Source organism: Ceratotherium simum, chromosome 11 (genome assembly GCF_057802395.1).
Source record: "Ceratotherium simum simum isolate JZ-2026a chromosome 11, ASM5780239v1, whole genome shotgun sequence".
NCBI lineage: Eukaryota > Metazoa > Chordata > Mammalia > Perissodactyla > Rhinocerotidae > Ceratotherium > Ceratotherium simum.
In genome coordinates this window covers 49,097,062-49,113,018 of record NC_141910.1, presented here as the reverse complement: position 1 = coordinate 49,113,018, position 15,957 = coordinate 49,097,062, and the positions used below count along the sequence as shown (strand labels likewise).

The window sequence follows — 15,957 nt, the reverse complement described above, 5'->3', positions numbered from 1 at the left end:
AGTATCAATTTCAAGATTAATTGAAGCCCTATCTGGAAGATAATTCAATAGAACACTAGAAGTAATGCAGGATTAGGCAGGGTACCGCATTACCTCTAAGTGGTCATTAACCAGAGGTGTATATCAGAATGCCTTAAAGAGTTTTTGTCAAATTCAGAAGCCTAGGCTCTATCTGAATTGAATCAGGCTCTCGAGGGCTCAGGAATATATACATGTTTTCTTTAATTTATATATATACTTTACATATATATTTATATCTATATCTGAAGAGTTCCCCAAGTGGCTCTGATGTGAGTCACTGGTGAAGAACTACTCTTAAGATAAAATTATTGATGCTTTAATAAAAGATTACCCAATTAGTACTTACTCAAATGTTAAAATATCACTAAAAAGACTTGGGCAGATTAACATATGAGTTAGCCAAATAACCAAAATAAATTTGATGGAATTAATACTTGTGAAAACTACTATATAAGCATGAGATCCCAGTAATTCCAGGTTTTTCCTGTTCAGATATTTGGAGCTACAGACGTAAATCAAAGCCATATCACCTCCCTGCAAGTGTCACTCCTCCTGAAATAAGTTTTTCCTGCATTAAAGAGAACTCTAAGACAAACCTCATCAGCATTAAATTTCTAACTTTGCCCTCACATGTTTGCCTTAGAGACACAAGTCTTTAATATGCTTCCAAAGCAGGGTTTCTCAGTCTTAGTACTCTTGACATTTTGAGCTGGATAACTCGAGGGGTGGGGCACGCAGGCTGTCTTGTGCATTGTAAGATATTTAGCAGCATCCCTGGCCATTACCCACTAGATGCCAATAGAACCCCACCTTACTCTATTTGTGACAACCAAAATGTTTCTGGACATCACCAATATCCTCTGGGGAGACGGGAGCAAAATCACTTCGAGTTGAGAACCACTGCTCTAATGAATGTTTTTCCTTCCTGGTTCTCTTCAGACAACTTTCTCTTTTCTGAGCTAGTGAGTTATCTCAATTCTTCATACAGGCCAAAGTGAGCAAACCCAAAAAAAGAACTGGCTAGTGTTTTTATTACAGAAAGAAGCAATGATGGGGCCAGCCCGGTGGCACAAGCGGTTAGGTACGTGCGCTGCACTGCGGCGGCCCAGGGTTCGCCGGTTCAGATCCCAGGCGCACACCGACGCACCGCTTGGCAAGCCATGCTGTGGCAGCATCCCATATATAAAGTGGAGGAAGATGGCCATGGATGTTGGCCTAGGGCCAGTCTTCCTCAGCAAAAAAAAGAGGAGGACTGGCAGATGTTAGCACAGGGCTGGATCTTCCTCACACACACACACACAAAAAAGCAATGATATTAACTAGCACGAGTACTTCTCACTTAGCTATCAGCAACACATTGGTAGAACTGGGTTTGAATGCCCATTCAAGCACTTACCAGCAGTGTGGTCTTGAGCAAAACCACTAACTTCTCCAAATCTGTTTCCTCATCTGCAAAATGGGAATAACAATATGTACTTTGCAGAGTTGCTGTATTAGAGATAATTTAAGTACTTTGCACAGTTGCTATATTCGAGATAATTTAGTAAAACAGTACTGTGCCTGACACATAAAATTGCAATAAATGATGCTATTATTATATTATTACCATAAAGGTTGACAGCATTAGAGCATATTGTACACCCTCTGCAATACTTAGAGTATTCCAACTTTATTGTGCATTAGAATCACCTCTGATGTTTGTTAAAAATTCAAGATGCCCAGTTCCCACCCTCTGAGAGGTCCAGGGATAATGCTGAGAAAAACAGGCTGAGATTTTTTTATATTATACTTGGTATAATATATTTTCATACTGTTGTAAAACTCTGCAGCATTCTAAGACACAAGAAAGAAGCAATTCATGAAAACAACTGAACAATATAGAATGTAGAAGAAAAAACTACTTTAAAATAATGATGTTTTAATAGTTTATTTTGAAGGTCATTTTAAAAACAAAGTTAAAGACAATCAGAAAAGAATTGCACAGAATACACTCATTAAATAAGTATGGTGACTAAATCAAAATAAGGGAAATATGTTTTCTTCTGCAACTCTGGAAATAAGTTCTGTTGTCCTGAAGGTTCTTATACTTGCAAAAAGGGGAGAAAATCATGGCAATTTAAGCTGCCTCTTAATCATGTAAATCTACAGTAGAAACCAAATTTTTCTGTTCTTCCCAATAAGTCAGTTTCGATCTTCAAACTGTGCCTTGTTTTTTAAAAGATATGATGCTAGAAATTCAATGGGATTTGGTGGTCTGTAAGGGAAAAGAAATCCAAAATTTAGAAATTTATATTCTAGATAGGTTAATTTAAATGTATTGCTCCATAATGAAAACACATCATTTTTAAGTTTTATTTTCATTTTACATTCAAAGGCCATCTATAGTAAATATGGTAAATGATACAGGTAAGCAGGTTAGCCAACAATATAGTTTAAACAGACTAAAATTTTTATAGGGCTTAAATCTGCTTATGAACTCAATTCTAAAACACAAGTTTCAAAAATGTACTAACAATGGGATGATGATACCCGGGAGGAATAATGACTTGAAGGGGTCACAAGGAAGGCTTCTAGGGTGCTGGCAATAGTCAGTTTTTGATGTGAGTACAAGTTACATGAGTATGTTTGGTTTCTGAAAATTCATCAAGCTGTACATCTATGATATGCGTAATTTTCTGTGTAAGTATTATCCTTCAATAAAAGACAAAAACAGGCCGGCCCTGTGGCTTAGCGGTTAAGTGCGCGCGCTCCGCTGCTGGTGGCCCGGGTTCGGATCCCAGGCGCGCACCGACGCACCGGTTCTCCGGCCATGCTGAGGCCAAGTTCCACATACAGCAACCAGAAGGATGTGCAACTATGACATACAACTATCTACTGGGGCTTTGGGGGGAAAAATAAATAAATAAAGTTAAAAAAAAAAAAAAAAAGACAAAAACAATATAGGAAAATGGCTGTGGCATCACTGAGACATGCAAATGAACTCTCCAAGTGACTAATCAAAGGGAACAATACTCATTTGGACAAGTAAGTTCTGTTATGTTTCTTTTTAAAAAGTCACTTCAAATGACTTTTTCTTCAAATATTTAAATCAATAATAATTCTAATACTGCCACCACACAGCACACCTGAGAAGTTAAACATATTTTAACATTAAGAGGTGGGGGGAGGGGAGATTGGAGGAAGGTGGTCAAATGTTACAAACTTCCCGTTATCTGTAAGTACTAGGGATGTAATGTACAACATGATGACTATAGTTAACACTGCTGTATGATATAAAGGAAAGTTGTTAAGAGAGTAGATCCTGGGCCGGCCCTGTGGCTTGGTGGTTAAGTGCGCGCGCTGCAATGCTGGTGGCCCGGGTTCGGATCCCGGGTGCGCATCGAGGCACCACTTCTCCGTCCATCCTGAGGCCGAGTCCCACATACAGCAACTAGAAGGATGTGCAGCTATGACATACAACTATCTACTGGGGCTTTGGGGGGAAAAAATAAAATAAATAAAAAATCTTTAAAAAAAAAAAAAGAGAGTAGATCCTAAGAGTTCTCATCACATGGAGAAATTTTTTTTCTTTTATTTTTTCTTTTTATTATATCTATATGAGATGATAGACGTTAACTAAACCTACTATGGTAATCATTTCACACTATGTGTAAATCAAACCATCATGCTGTACACCTTAAACTTATATAGTGATGTAAATCAATTATTTCTCAATAAAACTGGAAAAAAATTAAAATTAAATTAGATTAAGAGTTGTTATTTCATATTTATCATTTTTACATAAATCAATCTTGCAGAGAAAGAAGTCCAAACATGAAAAGTTGGGGAAAACATCTATTAAACCCTATTATGAAAAATGCATATTTAGAATATATATTATGAACCATAATGATCTCAAAACATTCCCTTAGCACTTTAGACAGCCTTTTGGACTGATTATACATAGACAACACTTTTCACATATTTATGGATAATTTGATGATTTAGTTTGCCAGAACTCCTTACTTAAAATTTGTATTTACTAATAGCATGTTACTTAGAAACTTCTTCAAATTTTTTCTTCTAGCATTTAAAGAAATATTTAAATTTCTAATATATTGGCCTTCTTTAGAGAAAGAACAAAAAAATATAAAAGATGCCTATATTTTAACTGTCAGTAGTAAAGCCAAGACATATCTTGCACTCATAAATAAATCCTATTTTATAAATATAACAATCCAAGACAAATACTTAATGTTAATTCATATAATTTTTAAATAAACTAATTAATATACCTATTCTAAATCAACAACTAATTCTTAGTGTAAGAGGAGACATATTTCCATCAAGTTCCTTATCAAGTTACATCAGTTTGCTACAGTGTTCATTATTATTCTTTGAATAAAATATAATTTATACCTAATAAACGTTGACTAATGTAACTAAAAAATATATTTTTCTTATTATATTTGCTTATACAAAAAGAATTTAGGTAGAATTACTCGGGAAAAACATGCACAGAAAAGAGAAAAACTGTAATCTTGCTAATAAAGAAATATAAATTAAAACCACTTGGCAAAAGAAGTTTATAACATTAATGCTGTTGAGCTATGATGACACTGGAAGAATTTTAAAGATTAACTTTTGGACAGAAATATGATATTATGTGTCAAACACCATAAAAATAGTCATGTCCTTTGAACTAGCAAACCAGCTCTTGGGAATTTATCATAAGAAAGTAATTAAAGTAATTAAACAAAAGCAAAAGAGGCATGAAAACAGATAAACTGCCTGGTGACCTACAATAACAAAGGAAATTGGACCTAAATGTTCAACAATGAGAAAATGGCTAAGTTAACTGTGGTATTATTATAATTTAAATTATAATCACAAAGGCTATGCACAGATACAGAAAAAGTTTTAGGTTGTAATATTAGTAAAAAGGAGATACAAATTTACATGTATACCATGATTATAAATCTTTACAAATATGCATATGCTCTATGACAAGTAGAAGAAAATTAAAGTGTCTGAATTGAGATTATGGGCTGACTACTTTAAAAAAATCTTTAATATTCATAAATACTTTCTATAGTGAAAAATAACTATACATAACTAATGATATTTCAATTAGGGAAGTCTTTATTTTGCTTTCTCTGGTAACTCCATTTGCAGACACTATTATCTTACCTTTCCTTTGCAAGCACAGCAAGTCCTTGTAATAAGATAGGCACAACTGTCTGATCCAGGTAGGCACGAGTTGGCAAAGACTGGAGATCCACTTTCTGTTTTGATGACTTTTCTGCGTTAATCTTCTCATTTTCTACTATCCTCTAGTGAATTCAAAAAACATGCACAAATATTACAAATAACTAGATTATTCTGAGTGCTAAACAAACATTAATGGAAATATGACACTAATAGAAAAGGCAAATTAATGACCAGAAAACTGGCATGGAACTGCAAGTCTCTGTTGAAAATAAAACCAGACCCATCTCTAAATTTCATTCAAGCTTCTTCTCTCTGAAAGAGCCATAACATCTCATTCTCTTAATGTCATATCTCCAGATCCTACTCTTTCTCCCTTTCCTTCTGCATTTTAGAAGTAAATACAAGTTATTTTTCTTTTTTTCATGAGAATACCTTCTTATGGTGTGCTTCAAAGAATCTAAACATGACAATAAGTAGCAATGAATCACAATGAGAAAGCTAGTCCTGTTTCAATTCTTTCATCACAGATAATATCAAGGACAAAGACTCATTTGGTACTAATATGTCTTTAACACTTCTGTAACACTTGCTAAACGCCCTTCTTAACAGAGACAACAGGCTTCAGGCTCAGAGCCTTCCACTGGCAATAGAATCCAGCTAAAATTTATTACCAGTTTTGTAGTCTCTATTTTCATTTTTATGGTTACCCTCTATCACAATGAGAATGCTTTTCCATTTATGTTTCTTTTTTTTAAGAAATGCATCTATGATTTTTAAAAGTGAATAGATTTAAGAAAAAAATATTAAGTAAATAATAGCCAAAAAACAAGGGAAATTAGTAATAAGGAAAAGATCATTAATGTGATATTTAAATGTTTAGGAAACAATGACTTATACTTTCTACTCCTAAGGTAAGGACGCCCAAATCTGGGGCTTTTCACGCAGATTCATTTGACATCCAGGGCATCAAAAACTACTTTATTGAAAAACTTTGCCTTCTTTTGGAAATCTACCAATTTAAAAATTTAGAATAAGTAGCTATCTAAAAGACAAAACACAAGACAACCTAACAATTGGGAGAAGATATTTGCAAACCATACATCTGATAAGGGCTTAATCTCCAAAATATATAAAGAACTCATGCATCTCAACAACAAAAAAACTACCAACCCAATTAAAAAATGGGCAAAAGACCTGAACAGACATTTCTCCAAAGAAGATATACTGATGGCCAACAGACACATGAAAAGATGTTCAAAATCACTAACTATCAGGGAAATGCAAATCAAAACTACAATGAGATATCACCTCACGCCCGTCAGAATGGCTATAATTAACAAGACAGGAAACAACATGTGTTGGAGAGGTTGTGGAGAGAAGGGAACTCTCATACACTGCTGGTGGGAGTGCAAACTGGTGCAGCCACTATGGAAAACAGTATGGAGATTCCTCAAAAATCAACGATAGAACTACCATATGATCCAGCTATTCCACTGTTGGGTATTTATCCAAAGAACTTGAAAACACCAATTTGCAAAGGTACATGCACCCCTGTGTTCATTGCAGCCTTATTCACAATAGCCAAGACTTGAAGCAACCTAAGTGCCCATCAAGGGACGAATGGATAAAAAGCTGTGGTATATATACACAATGGAATACTACTCAGCCATAAGAAATGATGAAATCCAGCCATTTGTGACAACATGGATGGACATTGAGGGCATGATGCAAAGTGAAATAAGTCAGAGGGAGAAGGTCAAATACCGTATGATTTCCTTCAGTAAGTAGTAGATAATAACAACAATAAACAAACACATAGGGACAGAGATTGGATTGGTGGTTACCAGAGGGGAAGGGGGGAGGGAGGAGGGTGAAAGGGATAATTGGGTACATGTGTGTGGTGATGGGTTGTAATTAGTATTTTGGTGGTGAACATGATGTAATCTATGCAGAAATAGAGGTACAATGATGTACACCTGAAATTTTTACAATGTTATAAACCAATGTTACTGCAATAAACAAAAAATTAAAAAAAAATAAAAATAAAAATAAAAGACAAAACACTATTAAAAGCACTTTCATTTAAATGAAGTTTAGCTCCAATCACACTCGAACTGGATATGCATGAGTCAACAAGAACAAAAAAACATTCTTCTAGACTTAATTTTATTTTGTAAAAAGTGAGAAAAAACTTTAATCACATACCTACAACATACACCATAGTTTCCAAAGACACTTCCCAGAACTATGTCAGGCAACTCTTCTAGTTTTGCTTATGATTTTTCAATCTAATTTTGGGACTCAGTAAGAAAATCATTTTCTATACTTAATTAATGTATAAAATAGCTATTTAGGGGCTGGCCCGGTGGCACAAGCAGTTAAGTGCACGCGCTCCACTGCGGGGGCCCGGGGTTCGCCGGTTCGGATCCCGGGCATGCACCGACGCAATTGCTTGGCAAGCCATGCTGTGGCAGCGTCCCATATAAAGTGGAGGAAGATGGGCACAGATGTTAGCCCAGGGCCAGTCTTTCTCAGCAAAAAAAGAGGATTGGCAGATGTTAGCACAGGGCTGACCTTCCTCACACACACAAAAAAAATAAATAAAATAAAATAAAATAAAATAGCTATTTATTTCCCAATGGATTAAGAAACTTATTGTTCATCGGTAAATTTCAATAGATAATACCTACATATGACAAAAACAGACAAAAACGACATTTCAATGCCTTCAATAAGAAACAGCAATGCCTAAGCAACCCCTATAGATCCTATAATAAATTCCTTGACCAAATCCTCTCATTTCATTCAAACATTTACTGAATATCCACTATGCACCAATTGATATGCTTAATTTAGTTAAGTCAAAATCCTGAATTAATCTAAAAAAATATATATCCAAACTACCACAAAAAAACAGAATAAGCTGTTAACAGTGTAGAATGGTGATCACAAAAGTGGAAAAAAAATGAGGTGAGCCCTATGATGGCCCCAGCTTACCGCTTCCTGACTGAAGAACTAATATGATGCAATGCAGGGAGAATGAACCCAAGAAAAGCCTCTCCCAGAGTTGAGAAGACAGAGTACAAAATTCAGGAAGACCAAAACAACTACAATTTGCAGGGCAGAATACTGAAGAGGAGAGAGTTGCCTGGAGAGGAGAGCTGCACAGAAAGAGACTAAAGAGATTGCCTTCTAGTCCTCAGGTGAGTACTTATCAGTGCAAGGGTGTGAGCAAACTCCAACGCCAGGGTAAAACACGGGGAAGGAGCAGGAGGCCCAATCCCTGGAACTCACACAAGGCCACCAGTAGTTCATCTTCCTTAGACCCAGAATGGGAAAACCTCATAATACATGAAGCATTGGGTAGAATAGACAAGAGGAAGAAATTAGGCCTAAATTAAAGGTTGGTCTGGTCTCACCTAACGAAACGTAAAAACAAACCTCAAAAGGATCAAATTGTTTCCAAGTAACTTAAATGTGTCTTAGAACAAAGCTCAAGAATGTTTGAAGGAATACAAAAATAACCAGTACCCAATGAAGTAAACTTCACAATGCCAGCCTCCAATAAAAAATTAACAGGCAGGCAAAGAAGCAGGAAAACACTACCCATAATGAGGGGAAAAATCAATCCACAGAAACAGATCCAGAAATGATATAGATGATAGAATAGGCAATGCCATTAAACCAATTATAATATATTCCATATGTTCAAGAAGTTTATAAAAACTCCAAACCCACAGGTCTCAGAAACTCAAAGAAGCCTAAGCACAAGAAATGTAAAAAATTTTTTTGAAGTACACCAAGACACATCATAATCAGTTTATTTAAAACCTGTAGGGCCGGCCCTGTGGCTTAGCAATTAAGTGAGTGCGCTCCGCTGCTGGCGGCCTGGGTTCTGATCCGGGTGCGCACCGACGCACCACTTCTCTGGCCATGCTGAGGCCGCGTCCCACGTACAGCAACAAGAAGGATGTGCAGCTATGACATACAACTATCTAATGGGGCACAACTATCTAATGGGGCTTTGGGGGGAAAAAAAATTATAAAATAAAAAAAAACCTGTAATAAGAATCTTAAAAGCACAAAGAGAAAAGACATTAAGGATGGAGAAGTGAAGACAGGAATGACAGCAGACTTCTCATCAGAAACAATGTCAGCCACCTGGGTTCGGATCCTGGGTGCGCACCGATGCACCGCTTGTCCAGCCATGCTGAGGCAGGATCCCACATACAGCATCTAGAAGGATGTGCAACTATGACATACAACTATCTACCAGGGCTTTGGGGAAAAAAGGAGGAGGACTGGCAATAGATGTTAGCTCAGGGCCGGTCTTCCTCAGCAAAACAAGGAGGATTGGCATGGATGTTAGCTCAGGGCTGATCTTCCTCAAAAAAAAAAAAAAGAAAAGAAAAAAAGAAAAAGAAACAACATCAGCCAGAACACAGTGCAGCAAATCTATACCCAGCAGGAGTATCTCAAAAACAAAGGCAGCAGCCGGCCCAGTGGCACAGTGGTTAAGTTTGCGTGCTCTGCTTCGGCAGCCCAGGTTTCGCAGGTTCAGATCCCGGGCGCAGACCTACGTACTGCTCATCAAGCCATGCTGTGGCGGCACCCCACATACAAAATAGGAGGAAGATAGGTACAGATGTTAGCTCAGGGCCAATCTTCCTCAAGCAAAAAGAGGAAGACTGGCACTAGGGAAACTAAAGAAAAAATAAACAAGTGGGACTTTGTCAGATTAAAGAGCTTCTATAAGACAAACGAAACCAGAATCAAGATGAACAGACAACCCACCAGCTGGGAGAGAATATTTGCAAAACATACATCTGACAAGGGGTTGATCTCCATAATATATAAAGAACTCACACAACTGAACAACAAAAAAACAAACAACGCGATCAAAAAATGGGCAGAGGAAATGAACAGACAATTCTCCAAAGAAGATATACACATGGCCAATAGGCACATGAAAAGATGTTCAACATCACTAATCATCAGGGAAATGCAAATCAAAACAACACTAAGGTATCACCTCATGCCCGTTAGAATGGCTATAATCACCAAGACAAAAACCAACAAGTGTTGGAGAGGATGTGGAGAAACAGGAACCCTTATACACAGCTGGTAGGAATGCAAACTGGTGCAGCCTCTATGGAAAAGGGTATGGAGATTCCTCAAAGAATTAAAAATAGAGATACCCTATGACCCAGCCATCGCACTACTGGGAATCTATCCAACGAACCTGAAATCAACAATCCAAAGAGGCTTATGCACCCCTATGTTCACTGCAGCATTATTTACCATAGCCAAGAAGTGGAAGCAACCTAAGTGTCCCTCGACTGATGACTGGATCAAGAAAATGTGGTATATATATACAATGGAATACTACTCAGCCATAAAAAAAACCAAAATCGTCCCATTTGCAACAACATGGATGGGCCTGGAGCGTATTATGTTAAGCGAAATAAGCCAGAAAGAGAAAGACAAACACTGTAGGATCTCACTCATATGTGGAATATAAACGAACAGATGGACAGAGAAAACGGTATTGTGGTGACCAGGGGCAAGGGGGGTGGGGGGTGGGCACAAGGGGTGAAGGGAGTCATATATATCGTAATGCACAAACAAAAATGTACAACCCAAAATTTCACAATGCTAAAAACTATTAAAACATCAATAAAAAAAAAAAGAGGAAGACTGGCAATGGATGTCAGCTCATGGCCAATCTCCCTCACCAAAAAAACCCACAAAAACACAAAGGCAAAATAATGACCTTTTCAGATATTCAGAAGGTGAAAGAATTCCTTACCAGCCGACCTCCACTATAAGAAATTTTAAAGGATGCCCTTCAAGCAAAAGGAAAATAATACCAGATGGAAATCTGTATCTACACAAAAGAGTGAAGAACCCAGAAATGGTAAATACGTGGGTAAATGTGAAATACTCCTCTCTCTTATTGTTTAAATATCTTTAAAGATAACTGAGTTTTGGGGTCAGCCCGGTGGTGTAGCAGTTAAGTTCGCACACTCCGCGTCAGCGGCCTGGGGTTCGCCGGTTTGGATCCTGGGTGCTGACCTACGCACAGCTCGTCAAGCCATGCTGAGGCGGCGTACCACACAGAGCAACTAGAAGGATGTACAACTATGACATAGAACTATTTACTGGGGCTGTGGGGAGAAAAAAGGAAAAAAGGAGGAAGACTGGCAACAGATGTTAGCTCAGGGCCAATCTTTCTCAAAAAAAAAAGATAACTGACTTTTTAAAGAAAATACAAAAATAATGAATTGCAGAGTTGATAACATATGTAGAAGTAAAATATATGATAACAATAGTACAAAGGCCAGGAGAGAGGAAATGGAAGAATACTGTTCTAAGGTTCTTATATTACAGGCAAAAAGAAATAATACCACTTGAAGGTAAATTTTGGTAAGTTAAACTTGCATATTATAAGCCCTAAAGCACCCACCTAAAAAAATATATAATAAGCCAATAAAGGAAATAAAATGGAATCATAAGAGAATAAGCAGCAGGAGCAGCAGCTGTAAAATTGTGGTTTCCAGACCTTCAGCTATCACAAACAAGTAAATTAGAAATAAAATAATACAATGCATGAAGGGACTGACATAGGGTTGTTAACTCTATTTTGCCAAGTAAAAAGTTACAAACAAACATAATTATTATTTTACTATCACTATTAATTCATAAAAGAATGGGCAGTTTAAAATTATAGAAGCAGGAAGACCAATCACTAAACAATATATCATTATCACTCACTCAGTCCACTCTCGTTTTTTTCTCACTGTACCATGGAAATTGGTCTGAGGGTTTGAGAAAAAGCATTTGGGTATCATTGCTCTACTGTATCATGGCTCTGCCTTCATATATAAGCACCATCAAGAAAAGACTTTGGGCTGATGCCCAAAATGACTAAAACACAAAGTGGTGTAGACAATCTTCACCTGATTCAGCATAGCAGTTCAAATAAAAACTGCATTATGAAAAGAGACAGATTCTCTTAATACTGACATCAGGGGACCGCCCAGTGGCACAGCAGTTAAGTGCACACACTCAACTTCGGCGGCCCAGGGTTCGCAGGTTGGGATCCTGGGCGCACACCGAGCACCGCCTGTCAAGCCATGCTGTGGAGGCGTGTCATATAAGATAGAGGAAGATGGGCATGGATGTTAGCCCAGGGCCAATCTTCCTCAGCAAAAAAAGAGGAGGATTGGCATCAGATGTTAGCTCAGCGCTAATCTTCCTCACCAAAAAAAAAAAAAAAAAATACTGCTATCAAACCAATGAACATTCCTAGCAATTTTATAAGCACAGAGTAATCATTCCACATGTCAGCAAACTCTAGGGGTTGGTCAAGATCAGCAATACAATTTAATATTACCTCAAAAATGTCAACCTGGCTAGGTTTAACACAACTCTCCTGTGTAAGTAACACACTTCCTGGTGACCTTAGACAAGTTACTCAACTTCTCTGAGCCTTAAAAGGCTGAAGATACATGCAAATTACTTAGGAGTGTGCCTAGCACATAGTAAAAAGGCTAAAGAAATATTAGCAGCTGTTACTATTATTACTCTGCTTGGAAATGCCCCTGCCCTCATTACTCAAACTTAATCACTGGTAATTTTTCTTTTTAATAAAACACACACATCTCCTCCAGAAGCCTCTATTTTCCTAACCAATCCCACCCAGCTGGGGTTAATTCGTTTGTTCCAGCATTCATTCACTCATTTACAAAGTAACTTCTACTTTTAGACAACAACCTCTTAGCACTTATATGAAAAAGCTCTATAAAAGTATACCTTCTTTTGTATGTTTTTCACATGTACTCTCTGAATTCAGACTTAACCATGTAAGGCAAAAACAGTGTCTACTATGTGTGTTATAGCTTCCAATGGCACCTAAAAGAAATCAACATTTATTAAATGTTGACTCCACCAGCACACTATTCTGCTACAAAGACAATAGTTTTCTTAATTTCAATGTGCAGTTTTTCCAAAGCAATATCCCAACAAACGCGTTAATAGCCACAAAGCAAAATGATTCTGACAGTCTCCATTAGTAACCTACGTTTGTTTCTTTATATCACTTTCAGAAGTTCAACCTCTTGATTCAAAACTAACTTTTACGTCTGTATACCACGAAGTATTAGTACTGCTAATAAAACAAGCTACCTATAATCCGATGCTATTTGGTTCATGATAAAGTTTTCCCTCGTGCAAAGCACCCTAGTAAAAGTGAATCCCAAGTTTCCTCCAGCTCATAAGAGACGCAAAGAAACAGCACATAACTGGGCGAGTTACCTCGACGTTATCTGTGAGACCATACTCAGAGTGAGGATTTTCTGCAACCTAGAAAACAAAACACAGGTCACAGAAACATCAGCCACCCTTTCTCGCTGCACGCCGCCACCCTGAATCCAAGGCCTCCTGGTACCTGCGTCTGTCCCTCCATCATCTGCTCTGACTCCATGGCGGACCCTGCAGGTCACAGTCCCCGGTCACCAGTCTTGGAAAACAAGAAGAACCGTCAGTTACCCGGGAGATTTCGGCACGAAGACGCCAGAATCGAGCCCAGCCCAGCCCCCGACCCCGCCCCTCACCCCCACCTGGGCGCGGGAGCACCCCGAGCAGTAGAGGAGCAGGGGTGGGACAGTCCACGACCGGGCGCCCGCATCAGGTCCGGAAGCTCCGCGGTAGTCCCAAGAACCTAGAGGAAGCGAGGAAAGGGGGAAAGGGAGCTGATTACCCGCGCCCAAGCCGTTCGTTCCTAAGTGCCCTGAACCGCGCCACCAACTCCCAGCACAAACCGCTTCCGCCGTAAAGTGACGGATGTCGCACGACTGCTGCGCCTGCGCAGAACTCCCCAGCTGGCCTGGGGCGGGGGCGGTGGACTGAGAGCGGTCAAGAGTCTACGTTGCTGTAGGCGCTCTGCGGGGTGACCTGGGCAAGGTTTGGCTCCCCAGGCTGCGAGAGAATCGTTCGTCGACCTGCTCACCCACAGCTAGTGGCACCCCAGCTGCAGATCCAGTGACTAGCCCAGCCGGCAGGGGTTCTGCCCGGCCTGCCCTCGGTGCTGCCTGAAAGCTTCTTGCCCAGGCTCTTCCTCGCGGAACCGAAACCACTTACTGGGTGGTTCCTACTAGAAAATCACAGACCCAAGCTCAACTATCTACGAAAGAATGTCAGTCTTTTACACTAAAGCCAAAGGTGGGGCAAGAAGCAGTGTTTGGGAGTTCCGTAATAAGCTTTTATTCAAGTCTTTAAATCTGAGAATATGCGGTGTTAATGATACCTTACATTTGTATCAAGATTAGCAATATGCAACTGGCTTTCCAAACCGTGATACTATTGATACTATTGTATTTGTGAAAAATACAAAAGATAATTTGCCTCCTACGCACAATTTGTAAATAGCAAACAGGATCTAGTAAATCGAATTGTTTTAATTCCGATAAATTCTATTTATTTTAATGTAAATATAAATGATACAAAGTTTCTGTTTTTGATTCAGTAATCCCTTTTGTAGTTGCACTTTATAATATGAAAATTTGAAAACTTAATATCAAATATTTGGAGAGTAAATTATGGCATATCAGTATGATAGGATATAAGCCATTAAAAGTCATGACTCTAGAAATACGGAAATATTTGTGATTATAACTTGTTTTTAAAAAAAGGTAAATACAATTTCATTTTGCTGCTCTATAAAAACTGCATGGATAAAGATCTAAAGTAAATAAAATTTGTTTAGGAGCTAGACTTGTGCGTACGTTTTTATTTTTTTTATTTTTTTATGTTTTATAATTTTATTTATTTATTTATTCCCCCAAAGCCCCAGTAGATAGTTGTATGTCACAGTTGCACATCCTTCTAGTTGCTGTATGTGGGACACGGCCTCATGGCTGGAGAAGCGGTGCTTGGTGCGCGCCCGGGATCTGAACCCCGGGCCGCCAGCAGCGGAGCACGTGTGTGTACATTTTTAAAGTTTTATTTTATAATGTGTACTTGATTAGTATTGTGATTGGTGGCAGCTACCATAGGGCACTTTGAGGATTTTTCATATAAGACTGATGCAAAGATGTGGATGCATATGTACAGGATATAGAAATTTTCTAGGATGTATATTAACTCAAATTAAGAATAAATGCTTTTCAGGAGTGGGAAATAACATCAAGTAAGACCAGAGAATAATTGGGGAAACTTAAGAGAATAGTTATGTGCATTGTTATATTATCATATATCCATACATTTCCCAATACATAGTAGGCACTCAATAAATATTTCCAAATTCCAGGAAGTAACAGAGTTGCTAATTTACATTTTCTAAGTACTGAGTTTTAGTAGAGTAGGAAGCTAGAATGTGAGCTCCTTCAGGGCAGGGACCTTGTCTTACATGTCTTTGTACTTCATACAGTGCCTGGGACATCATAGGTACACAACCATGTATTAAGTTGAGTTGATCCATAGTGAAAATTGGGTATTAATATATACACTTGACACTTCTGAAGACAAAAAAAGAAAATATAAAAATGATTACTGATGGGAGCAGCAGAGAACAATTAACTATCAGCCAGTTTCCTCTCAATTATTAGTGTGTTTTACAAAAAGCTTCACTAAAGTTTTTACATTTACAATTAATGAAAAGATTCAGAGAAGAAGCCGTAGCAGCATAGAAATGGGCAGAAAAAAGTAACAGCTAGAAATAATGTAAATGAATTAGCAAGAAAGTAA

The 15,957-nt window shown here is 38.1% G+C and overlaps 1 protein-coding gene across 2 annotated transcripts; it reads right to left on the bottom strand.

The window, feature by feature from the left end:
• Nucleotides 1-1,932: 1,932 nt before the first annotated feature.
• DPY30 (dpy-30 histone methyltransferase complex regulatory subunit) lies at nt 1,933-14,060 on the bottom strand. Of its 2 annotated transcripts, none has more exons than XM_004418164.3 (5): nt 13,973-14,060; nt 13,661-13,732; nt 13,528-13,575; nt 5,191-5,333; nt 1,933-2,275 (listed from the first exon to the last, which is right to left on the bottom strand). In XM_004418164.3, the coding sequence occupies exons 2-5, from the start codon at nt 13,694-13,696 to the stop codon at nt 2,203-2,205; spliced, it is 300 nt and encodes a 99-aa protein (XP_004418221.1). In that variant the 5' UTR covers nt 13,697-13,732; nt 13,973-14,060; the 3' UTR covers nt 1,933-2,202. The 2 variants fall into 2 exon arrangements, with proteins under 2 accessions (XP_004418221.1, XP_004418222.1); XM_004418165.3 differs by lacking the exon at nt 13,973-14,060 and adding an exon at nt 13,833-13,963.
• Between the last annotated feature and the right edge of the window lie 1,897 nt (nt 14,061-15,957).

What these genes read in the sequence shown, in the direction of transcription:
- DPY30 (XM_004418164.3), bottom strand. Translation starts at nt 13,696, where the DNA reads ATGGAGTCAGAGCAGATGATGGAGGGACAGACGCAG. An exon ending in TGATGGAGGGACAGACGCAG is followed by an intron (nt 13,576 to 13,660) that starts GTACCAGGAGGC and finishes TTTGTTTTCTAG; the next exon opens with GTTGCAGAAAATCCTCACTC. An exon ending in GCTGTGCTTGCAAAGGAAAG is followed by an intron (nt 2,276 to 5,190) that starts GTAAGATAATAG and finishes TTTCCCTTACAG; the next exon opens with ACCACCAAATCCCATTGAAT.